This window comes from Oncorhynchus tshawytscha, linkage group LG11, assembly GCF_018296145.1.
Source record: "Oncorhynchus tshawytscha isolate Ot180627B linkage group LG11, Otsh_v2.0, whole genome shotgun sequence".
Lineage (NCBI taxonomy): Eukaryota > Metazoa > Chordata > Actinopteri > Salmoniformes > Salmonidae > Oncorhynchus > Oncorhynchus tshawytscha.
The window spans coordinates 45675766-45687690 of NC_056439.1; the positions used below are offsets into that span (position 1 = coordinate 45675766).

The 11925-nt window shown below is 45.0% G+C and overlaps 2 protein-coding genes across 7 annotated transcripts in view; one reads left to right on the forward strand and one right to left on the reverse strand.

Moving 5' to 3' along the window:
- Positions 1–234: 234 nt before the first annotated feature.
- On the reverse strand, positions 235–6582 carry LOC121847766 (proline-rich protein 2-like). The gene is made up of 2 exons (XM_042330434.1): positions 6563–6582; positions 235–1045 (listed from the first exon to the last, which is right to left on the reverse strand). The coding sequence occupies exons 1-2, from the start codon at positions 6580–6582 to the stop codon at positions 235–237; spliced, it is 831 nt and encodes a 276-aa protein (XP_042186368.1).
- Positions 6583–6676: 94 nt separating this feature from the next.
- LOC112262066 (protein quaking-A) overlaps positions 6677–11925 on the forward strand; it is a 147300-nt gene continuing 142051 nt past the window's right edge. For 4 of the 6 annotated variants that reach the window (XM_042330169.1, XM_042330171.1, XM_042330172.1 and 1 more), the window contains exon 1: positions 6678–7101. In XM_042330169.1, the coding sequence (XP_042186103.1) occupies positions 6957–7101 (145 nt within the window). In that variant the 5' untranslated portion in view covers positions 6678–6956. Of the gene's footprint in view, positions 7102–11925 lie in introns of all 6 variants that reach the window. The other 2 variants (XM_042330170.1, XM_042330173.1) reach the window with 1 other exon arrangement.

The following is an 11925-nucleotide window of genomic DNA, read 5'->3' on the forward strand; positions in this document are numbered from 1 at the left end:
CTTCAAAGGACAAACCAAGGTTACCATCTCTCCACCAAACCCATCATCCACCTATCCGGTGCCATGTGAGGATCAGCCCTGCTTTCCTTTCGCCTTGAGAAGGTACAATAGAAAAAGGTACATCTTGCCTAGAAAACCTAACAAAGAGTCCCTGGCTTTACCCCTCTGCTCTCTGCAACCAGCCGTGCTGGCTTTTGGCATGGACGGACAGACAGCGCCTGCCCGGGGGTTTGATTAGAGCGCTGCATTGGTGTCGGGGCTGCCTGGTGTCGGGGCTGCCTGGGGTCGGGGCTGCCTGGTGTCGGGGCTGTGTGGTGTCGGGGCTGTCTGGTGTCGGGGCTGTCTGGTGTCGGGGCTGTCTGGTGTCGGGGCTGCCTGGGGTCGGGGCTGTCTGGTGTCGGGGCTGTGTGGTGTCGGGGCTGTCTGGTGTCGGGGCTGTCTGGTGTCGGGGCTGTCTGGTGTCGGCTGCCTGGTGTCGGGGCTGTCTGGTGTCGGGGCTGCCTGGTGTCGGGGCTGTCTTGTGTCGGGGCTGTCTTGTGTCGGGGCTGCCTGGTGTCGGGGCTGTCTGGTGTCGGGGCTGCCTGGTGTCGGGGCTGCCTGGGGTCGGGGCTGTCTGGGGTCGGGGCTGCCTGGTGTCGGGGCTGCCTGGGGTCGGGGCTGCCTGGTGTCGGGGCTGCCTGGTGTCGGGGCTGCCTGGTGTCGGGGCTGCCTGGTGTCGGGGCTGTCTGGGGTCGGGGCTGCCTGGGGTCGGGGCTGTCTGGTGTCGGGGCTGCCTGGTGTCGGGGCTGCCTGGTGTCGGGGCTGCCTGGTGTCGGGGCTGCCTGGTGTCGGGGCTGTCTGGGGGGGCTGCCTGGTGTCGGGGCTGCCTGGTGTCGGGGCTGTCTGGTGTCGGGGCTGTCTGGTGTCGGGGCTGCCTGGTGTCGGGGCTGTCTGGGGTCGGGGCTGCCTGGTGTCGGGGCTGTCTGGGGGAAGGGGTCCTAATCCAACGCCACCCAGACGGATGGAAGGATTGAGCCGTTCCACTTTGAGACTCCTCTGACCCTTCCTCCAGACCAAGAGGAATAGAGAATAGCTGTGAATTTCAACCCCTTCACCTGACACTAATTATAACCTGAGTGTACAAAACATTAAGAACACCTGTTCTTTCCATGACCTAGACTGACCAGGTGAATCCAGGTGAAAGCTATGATGCCTTATTGATGTCACCTGTTAAATCAACTTCAATCAGTGTAGATGAAGGTGAGGAGACAGGTTAAAGAAGGATTTTAAATCCGTGAAACAATTGAGACATGGATTGTATGTGTGCCATTCATAGGGTGAATGGGCAAGACAAAAGATGTATGTGCCTTTGGCTTTGGATGGGGTATGGTAGTAGATGCCAAGAACTGAAACGCTGTTGGGTTTTTCACACTTACCAGTTTCCCCTGTATAGAATGGTCCACCACCCAAAGGACATCCAGACAATTTTACACAACTGTTGGAACCATTGGAGTGAACATTGGCCAGCATCCCTGTGGAATGCTTTCGATGAAAGCATTCAGTCCATTCCCCGACGAATTGAGGCTGTTCTGAGGGCAAAATGAGGTGTGGGGGTCGGGAGGGTATGTGTTATGTAAAGTATGCTTGTTTCACCTGCCGCCAGCCTCTCAAACAATGTGCTTACCTCTCTCTTTTCCATTTGACTCTCTCTCTCTCTTCTCTGCATTTGTCTGTAATTGACCCAGATTCAGACAGCATGTTTCTCTGTAGTTTACACAGTAGCATAGCTATAGAACTCCACACACAGAACACAAACCTTTTGTGCTGTGTGTGTGTGTGTGTGTGTGTGTGTGTGTGTGTGTGTGTGTGTGTGTGTGTGTGTGTGTGTGTGTGTGTGTGTGTTATAAGGGAATTTGGACTCCATCATCATTACTGCTGTGATAGATAATGTTACAACAATGCTATCTCAACCTAGCGGGAATCATTTCCCTGATTAGCCTGTGGCCCGTGAGGCCAGGAACATTTGGCCTTTGTCTCTAGTTTCCTGTTAGGGTCTCAGGGGTCTCTCATAGCACTGCCGTTAAGACGCCCTCTTCAAAAGCGGCTAAACGCAAAATAATCTGGAGCACTCTTAATTGGATTCATTGTTAAGTGGAGCCTGTGTTATTAAAAAATCACAAAAACACAGGGGTTGGGGGCGCAGTGGTGTGTGGGGGGGGTGCTTAACACTATATCTCAGCTCTTTACTAGCCCACTGCAAAGACACACAAACTCTTTCAATCTCTCTCTCGCTCTCTCGCTCTCTCTCACACACACACACACCACAACCACATGACCCAACTCAGAAACAGAGCCAGGAACAAGGTACAAATTACCATGCTCGCTGATGGAGATAAGAACTAAACCCATTTTCAAAGCTTGAAATAGATGCCAGATCTTTTCGATGCCAGAAATTTGTGACTTCTCTCCATCAGCCTGGTCTCATAGACTGACGTAACACAGTAAATGTAAATATGGAGCACCACATTAAAATAATATGTCATTTTTGGTATGGTTGTGAGATTATGAGATTCAAACACATATGAGATTCAAACACACAACCTTTGGGTTGCTAGACGTTCGTGTCATACATTATTAACGTTGTTTTTTCATGAAATAACCTTATTTCTTATGTAACCATACCAAATATAACATATTATTCTATTTGGTGCTCCATATTTACATTTACCACTTTTGCAACTACTTAGCATGTTAGCTAAACATCAGCAACCATGGTAATTTGTACCTTGCGTCTGGCTCTGTTTCTGAGTTGGGTCACGTGTGTGTGTGTGTGTGTGTGTGTGTGTGTGTGTGTGTGTGTGTGTGTGTGTGTGTGTGTGTGTGTGTGTGTGTGTGTGTGTGTGTGTGTGTGTGTGTGTGTGTGTGTGTGTGTGTGTGTGTGTGTGTGCGTGTGCGTGTGAGTGAGTGAAGGAGTCTACCCTAACCCTAAGCCCTTAACCTTACTCTTAGCCCAAAGGTTGTGTGTTCGAATCATGGACAACTTTGCAACTACTTACTACTTTTTAGCTACTTTGCAACTACTTAGCATGTTAGCTAAGCCTTCCCTTAACCCTTTAACCTAATAACTAACCTTAACCCTACCTTGAATCTTAACCCTAACCCCTAGCTTAGCTAACATTAACGACCATGCTAACCTAAGTGTTATCCCCCTAGTCACCTAGCTAACGTTAGCCACAGTAAATGGGAATTTGCAACATATCATACATTAGAACATTTGTAACATATTGTACAAATCGCAATTCGTAAAATAAAATTGTAATTGTAATTTGTAACAAATCATACGAAATGGACAGCCACAAATGAATAGAAACCATACGAAACGTAATATCTCATACTAATTGGAGTGTCCCGGATTTACGTTTACTATGTTACTTCTACTCGCAGCACTTAATGTATATTCAAAGAAGTGAAAAGTGAAAATATGAAATATAAAGCAAAAACCATGAACAATTTAGTTATCTCTGAGCCACATCAAATAACATTTTATTTTTCCCTCTTCCTCGGTTTTTCATTCTACTCTGCCAAGTGGGTTATCTCTCCTTGAAGTAAAAGAAACCTGATTCAGTTATCAATCCTTCAAAAAGAAAAATATAGACATTTGTGATGTGTTTTCACTTCCAGTGTTGCGTTACATTCACACCAGTGCTTTAGTAATTGGAAGAGATGGGGCACACATTTCTTACCCCCAGGCATAAAATACATGTTGAAGGCTTTTTTTCTCTCTGACAGACGACAACAAAACAATGTGGAGAAATGTCTTGAGACCTGGTAGGTCTGTGTTAATAATACTTCTACTCTGTTGTCTTGGTCGACATATCGCAGCTCGAGATGGTCAAATGTAGTAATTTAGTGTGATGGACAGCTATTACAACCTAATAGTGTTTTTCCCAGGTTGGTAAAGGCAATGACATGGAAATATAATTATATGAATAATATAATGTAATTCTATTTCTATGGGTAACCATAGCAACATCTCCCCTCCTGCTTTGAACGATCCATGAGATATGTTGTTCCTTGTTGTTATCTTAAAGAATGTGTGTTGTAGCCTATCGCCTGTGTGAGACACACTAGTGAGTCCTGAAGTGCATCACTGGGGGCTGACACATGACGGCTAAGCCAGAGGTCACAGTGCAGCTGGTTAGTATTCATACGCCGAAGCAGAGGGACTACTTCCACAAAGGCAGAGAGACTAGGGAACCAATTGAATAGGGGCCAAGGTCAAATTCTCAGATTTAGGTGGGCACCACTCCAGTCGACAACAGCTGCCAAATTTAGAACATGACAGGGTTTCGTTTCAATTAAGGAACGACCCAGGTGGGCGGCTCCAATATGTGGGCTATTGATCATCTGAATTGAGTTAATCCTCAATGAATATGGAAAGGTCTGTCCAAAGATGGGGCAGGCTTGTTAAAATAACCTAGGCCTGTACTGAATATTATCACGTTGATAAATGAATCCAAAGAGGACACTGAGAGTTATTGTAACATGCTGTTTGAGATTTAAACATCATGGTGCGTGTCTATTTCGGTTACATGACTAATAACTCAAAATCAAATCAAATCAAATGTTATTGGTCACGTACACATGCTTAGCAGATGTTATTGTGAGTGTAGCAAAATGCTTACGCTTCTAGATCTGACAGTGCAGCAGTATCTAACAGGTAATATCTAAAAATTCCACAACAAAACCTAATATCTAACAAATTCCACAACAAAACCTAATATCTAGAAAATTCCACAACAAAACCTAATACACACAATCTAGTAAAGGAATGAGAGGACAATATATAAGTATAAAATATATGGATGAGCAGTGACAGAGCAGTTAAGATGTAATAGACAGTAAAGAATAGATAGTGAAGGATACATTATATACATGTGAGATGAGTAATGCAGTAGGTAGGCAGCCGCCTCTCTGTGCTAGTGATGGCTGTTTAACAATCTGATGACCTTGAGATAGAAGCTGTTTTTCAATCTCTCTGTCCCAGCTTTGATGCACCTGTACTGACCTCGCCATCTGGATGGAAGCGGGGTGAACAGGTAGTGGCTCAGGTGGTTGTTGTCCTTGATGATCTTTTTTGCCTTCCTGTGACATTGGGTGTTGTAGGTGTACTGGAGGGCAGGTAGTTTGCCTCCGGTGATGCATTGTGCAGACCGCACCACCCTCTGGAGAGCCTTGTGGTTGTGGGCGGTGCAGTTGCCGTACCAGGCGGTGATACAGCCCGGCAGGATGCTCTCGATTGTGCACCTGTAAAAGTTAGTGAGGGTTTTCGATGACAAGACACATTTTTTCAGCCTCCTGAGGTTGAAGAGGTGCTGTTGCGCCTTCTTCACCATACTGTCTGTGTGCGTGGACCATTTCAGATTGTCAGTGATATGTACGCTGAGGAACTTAAAACTTTCCACCTTCTCCACTTCTGTCCCTTCGATGGGGGGGGGCTCCCTTTGCTGTTTCCTGAAGTCCACTATCATCTCTTTTGTTTTTCTGACATTGAGTGAGAGTGAGAGACATTGAGTGACATTGAGTGAGTTACATGTCACATTGAGTGACATTGATATTTTTCTGACACCACACTCCGAGGTCCCTAACCTCCTCCCTGTAGGCTGTCTCTTTGTTGTTGGTAATCAAGCCTACCACTGTTGTGTCATCTGCAAACTTGATGATTGAGTTGAAGGCGTGCACGGCCACATAGTCGTGGGTGAACAGGGAGTATAGGAGGAGGCTGAGAACCTACCCTTGTGGGTCCCCAGTATTGAGGATCAGCACTGGGGTTGGCCCACCTGGGGTTGGCCTGTCAGGAAGTCCTGTAGTCAATGAACAGCATTCTTACATAGGTATTCCTCTTGTCCAGATGGGATAGGGCAGTGTGCAGTGTGATGGCGATGGCATTGCCTGTGGATCTATTGGAGCGGTATGCAAATTGGAGTGGGTCTAGAGTATCAGGTAGTGTGGAGGTGATATGGTCCTTGACTAGTCTCTCAAAGCACTTCATGATGACGGAAGTGAGTGCTATGGGGCTATAGTCATTTAATTCAGTTACCTTAGCTTTCTTGGGAACAGGAATAATGGTGGCCATCTTGAAGCATGTGGGGACAGCAGACTGGGATAGGGACTGATAAAATATGTCTGTAAAAGTCAACCATTAGTTTCTATCATATCACTCTTGAAGATACGAGGAGAGGGGCGGGGGTACACCATAACATTGAATATAATTATCTCCATCAAATTGAAAAATGAATCATTACATAAGTGTTGACAGGGAGAACTTCCCCATGTTCCTTTACCTCCTACTAAGTTAAGTCTTTAAGTTGCTCTGGATAATAGCCTCTGCTAAATGACCAAAACGTAAATTTAAATTTAATAATGTTTAATTTGCAATGTTTCCAAAGTCTCCTATGCTTTTGATTTCTCCGCAACAACTGAAATATAATTTTTAGAGCCCCATACAACCTGTGTATGAAATCTGTAAATTCGCTTTCTCTGTACTGTCCACAATTGGTCCTAATCGCTGTAGATCACCTACTGGCACTTCACCGCCCTCATGGTGCAGTACCTTGTGCTTATTGGTGATATCACCAGTCCCTTGAAGGCGCTTTTGACCAATAGGCGAAGAGGGGACGCAAGCTTTTGGCGAATACTCGCTGCAGTTAACAGTGGTGGATCGGAACGTCCCTGAGCGCGGAGTAGAGGAGAGTACACGGCGATACAGTCTTTGGGAGGAGATAGTGCTTATTTTCCCCCCTCTCTCAGATCTAACAACAAATTAAATACGATTTTGGTTCAGAGGGTCGTCTAACTACAGCAATCGAAACGTGGGAGGAACAAAGGATTTGATCTTTCAAGTTTTTCTTTAGCATTTGTTTTCTTTTCATAAAACAGGATTCTGTTGGAGGCTCGCTCGCACTCTAGACGCAAAGATGATGGTTGGAGAGATCGAGGTGAAGGAGAGACCGAGGCCGAGTCCCGACTATTTGATGCAATTGTTAAACGAAAAGAAGCTGATGACCAGTTTGCCAAATCTGTGCGGTATCTTTACACACCTTGACCGGCTTCTCGATGAAGGTAAAAGTCCGTGGAGAAATGGGGTAGTTGGGAGGGAAGGAGTGACTACGGCGCTGTCCCTAGGGCTCGGTGGGCATGCTGCATAGGGGAGCGCATGCATGGTAGCTACCTAGCTAACATAGCTAACGAGCTACATTATCGCACTGGGCAACACAACTTCTTCTTTTAACTTTACAAAGTGAGAACTGCGAGGAAATGAAACTCTTGCACCATCCAACAAGGATATTTTATTCCCTACCACAAAACCTCAAGGATGTATTTGTAGTTAACATGTCCTGTTGTTCTCTGATTTGAGGACGAAGTGAAAAGTTATTTTTTTGTGTGTTTTTTTTTGCCTGCTAACTAGCTAACTTAGCCAGGACCGATAAACTAGTTAAGTTAGTATGCGTCCCAGTTCCAGGAAGAAAGTGTTTGATAGCCAGACCTTTCCATTTCAGCTGTAGTCTTGGCTTTAGCCTACCTCGTATTATGTAAGTGAATGTGATAGTTTGTTCTATAGAGGATGTATTGTTGCCAGGATGCAGGTTCCATCTAATTCAACGGAGTAGGATTGGTAGCTAAGTACTATAACCATGTTGTAGTCAAACATGAAGCTTCATAACAAGTACAGCAATATGTCTGTCTGTATTCAGTCCTAAGCAGCTCGTTTCCATAACGTACAGTATTTGCTTATCAGAATCTGGTGGAATTGCACAACATCGGAATGTGCCCCGGCTGTTGCCTTTCGGGGTTTGAAACGATGTGCAGTGGAGTTGTTTGCCTTGCTAAGATAACCAGCTCCAGCGTTTTGCAGTTAAATGACGCTCTAAAACATATATTGGGTGCGGAAGAAATATCCCCGATGATTAGGCAGGAATTGTGTAGCTTTGTCTTCATTTGACATAGTCCTGTTTTTCTATGTCGTCTTTTTGTCGGGCCCATATTCTCAGCGTTGTTGTCGCATGCTATTGTTCTAGTATGCCACTTAAGATGTATAGTTAATATAAGTCTATGCTCCTATTTCGGTCCTTTTCTATTATACACAATGTACAATTCATGACAGGAGTGTGTTTTATGTAATTGAGTAGGTAACGCTAGAGAGCGCCACTTTCCCCTCACTGTCCTTATCTCTGTGGGCAGCTGACATCCAATCACTTCCCTGGAATTAAAAACTTTTAGCTGTATATTTCGTGTATTCTAATTTAATGCAAAAAGGACAGGAAAAATATTGCATCAGTAAAACTGAGTTTCATGCCAAATATAGAACCAAATGTGTCAAGTCAAATGTGCACACATTTTTTCTAACCAGATAAAACAAAAGGGAGTACTGTCACATCTTGTAGAACAAGATTTCTTTGCTCCAGTCTCCCATACAGGCCAGTTTAGATAAACTCTCAACCTCTACTTCTCCAGTTAAACATTCCTGAAATGATTACCCTGCAACAAGCTCTACTCAACCCTTTCCTTCCATCACCTGCTGTTTGAGTCAAAGCTGTTTTTCCTTCTGGGGAGACACAGGAAACTAGGGGCCTTTTTCTCTCTTTCTTCTATCCTGCCTACCTGTCTCCCCCCTCAGACAAACAAAATAATTGACCGGAATCCACAGTAAGCCTCTCTCTCTCACACTGAATCTGTTTACCCAGGCAGCTTTGTAAGGCTGGCCATGGTGCACACTCAGCTGGCAGCCCGATGTGGCTGCACCCTCCCGGGCTTGTTACTCAGAGTGTGGGGGTGTTTTTAAGACGCCATGTCTGGGCCAGATCCTGGGCCCCTCTTCCCTGGCTGCGCATGAGGTTTCACAATTCACATACTGCCTTCTGCTCTCTCCAGCCACACAGCTCGACCGTTTACCGGGGTTACTACAGCAGCCGTCCAAACTTCACCCCTCTGCCAAATGTTTAGTGGGTGTGTTAGGAAAATAACACCCAGTGCAGAGAAGGCTCTTGGCTAAAGCCGTCTGCTTAGTCTTTTGGACTTGAGCTTGGCGGCATGAGCCCACCCCCATCAAAGCGCACCCTGTAAATGTGGATTCCTGAGATTGTGAGACCCTCATCTAAGTGCAGTGAGAAGCATTCCCATGACATGGCAGGATGATGTTTAGAAAGTAGACCTATTAACCACAGCGGGAAGCTAGTTGTGTGAGGTACATTTGCGTGCCATTCGGGTTATGCAAATGTCGACTGCGGTTTCAGTCGGCGGGGAGGGTAAACATCGCAGCTCATTGTGGCTTCTGTTGGGGACAAAAGCTTGCAGTCTGCAGTGATTTTGTTAATTTAACCTCTCGCGTTGTTGTTTGAGTCATTTTTAGTTCCATTGATTCATTAGGAGATTTATCCAGGAAGTAGTTTACAGCTCGGGATTCTATTTTGGTTGCATAGTAAGTGACACTATAGGAATCCAACCTGTCTATCATTAGTCAAGGTGACCCTGCTGATTGGTGACTGAATGACAACCAGACATGGCGAAGGAAATACTTTTCAACAAAGACGAGGATACTTTTTACTGTCAATATTTCAGAGCCATTGTTTTCCTCAAGACTCTTTGGGGAGAAATACTCAGTGTGTAGATAAAAGCACATATTAAGGTGCTCATTGTGAGAATCCTCATTTACTCACAGGTGGTGTAAGAACACACATATCTCCATATCTCGCACGCAGAGAGAGATGTACCTTGACCACACAGAAAAATGGCCTCTCCTCTGTCTAAACGGGCAGCTAAAGTAAAGAAGGGAAGGGAAAGAAAGTTAAGATTCTCTCCCAGTTGCCTCTCCTTCAGAGCCCTGCCAACAGCTGCACATGCACGTATATAACACATTCCCTGCACATACACTTGTGGTGCGCGGGCCAATTTTTTATTTTTTACCCGCAATTGCTCATAACCCAGACTGTGAAAATCTGAGGCCCTTACCCGACCCGCTAATAGAGAAAATGAACACAGATTTATTTAGTTTTCTGGGCCACATGACAGATGTGAAGCTGCATGCATGTACTGAATTATAGACAAGTTAACTAACAAATAACTTATTAAAATGTCGGAAATTCTAAACAGGGACCTGATATAAATAAGACCAAAAAAATGGCCTTCCGTCATCTGACAGTAGCCTGCTCACCAGAATGTCATTAATCAATAGAATGAATGCTTTAATCTAGTTGACATCAGTAAAGTCATGTCATCTCTGCTTCTTTTGCGCAGTGAAGGCGTTTAGGGACTGGGGGGAATACAATAACAAAAAAAAATGAAATATTTTCTGTGCAAAATGTCCATATGACCTCGGTTTGACCGGTTGTAGGAAATGGAAAGTTGTGAAAAGGACCCAACATGTTTCTGATAAGATTTCAGTTCATTTTCTGTGTTTGAATTACTCAGCTTTTATGATGCTGATAAAGATAGGGAGTGTGAGGTGCTAACTGCGCTTTTATTCTCTCAAGATGCTGAAATAAATCATATTTCTCCTCTTCCGAAGTCAAAGTTTGGCATATATTTTGTGTATCATTTTACTGCAAGAAATGCTTAATTCTGCATGAGTTAATATTAAGGCTATGTGAGAGGTTATAGACCTTATCCTGCCTGTTACCAAAAGCATTTGGCAATTGGCTGTGTAGGCTATTTGGCGCGTACAGTCGGGCCCTAAAGCTTACACAATAATGCCAGATAAAGTCGATGTGGCCTACAGATATAAATTGCACGAGAATGATGGATTTTCAAAGTTACTGTTTCCTCTTTATTCAACTCACCCGCCCTTTATCCACACAGTTAACCCACCCTGTCGGTACTGCGGGTAATGGGTCAACCCGCACATCACTAACACACACGTGTGTGTGTGTGTGTGTGTGTGTGTGTGTGTGTGTATATAACACACATTCCCTGCATACACACGTATATAACACATTCCTCCGCCTACAACTTGGTGTGTGTGTGTATATATAACACATTCCTCCGCCTACAACTTGGTGTGTGTGTGTGTGTGTATATACACACATTCCTGCGTACACACGTATATAACACAGTCCTCCGCCTACAACTTGGTGTGTGTGTGTGTGTGTAACACACATTCCCTGTGTACACACGTATATAACACAGTCCTCCGCCTACAACTTGGTGTGTGTGTGTGTGTGTGTGTGTGTGTATATATAACACAGTCCTCCGCCTACAACTTGGTGTGTGTGTGTGTGTATGTCCTCCGTGGTGTGTGTGTGTATATATAACACAGTCCTCCGCCTACAACTTGGTGTGTGTGTGTGTGTGTGTGTGTGTGTATATATAACACAGTCCTCCGCCTACAACTTGGTGTGTGTACAGCTGTTTAAATGGTGAGGGGACAGCCAACACTAGTGAGCGTTAACCCCTGTGTGAAACAACGGCTCCTAGTTCCTTGGCTTAGCTTGGCACTGAGATGCGTGTCTAGCTTAGGTCCTTGTATTGAGCTACTCAAGGTCACTTTGGTGGAGTTGACAGGCGCTTTTGAAAATCCCGTGCGCAGCAGTTGCGAGGTGACAGCCGACATGTATTAAAAAAATAAAAATGTTTAACCATTTGCCGTTGACATGCCAACAAGCAAACTGCAATATTTTCTTTTGGCAGGAGATTCTATGACATTCTGGAAGGCTGTTGAAGTACAGGCTATTGGTTTAGAGGTGGGAGTCAGGGCTGTAATCAGTATAGTATCAGACTGTATATAGAGACCTCTTTGGATGTCGACCCCCTGACTTTTTCTACATTTACATCCTAATCTGTGCCAAGGGCCCTCTCGTTACAATTTCCATTTGAACCCTGTTTTGTACCACAAACGTGCTGCAGGTTGTGCGTGGCACCGATTCCTCGTAATGGATAGGTCTTTTGTTTACT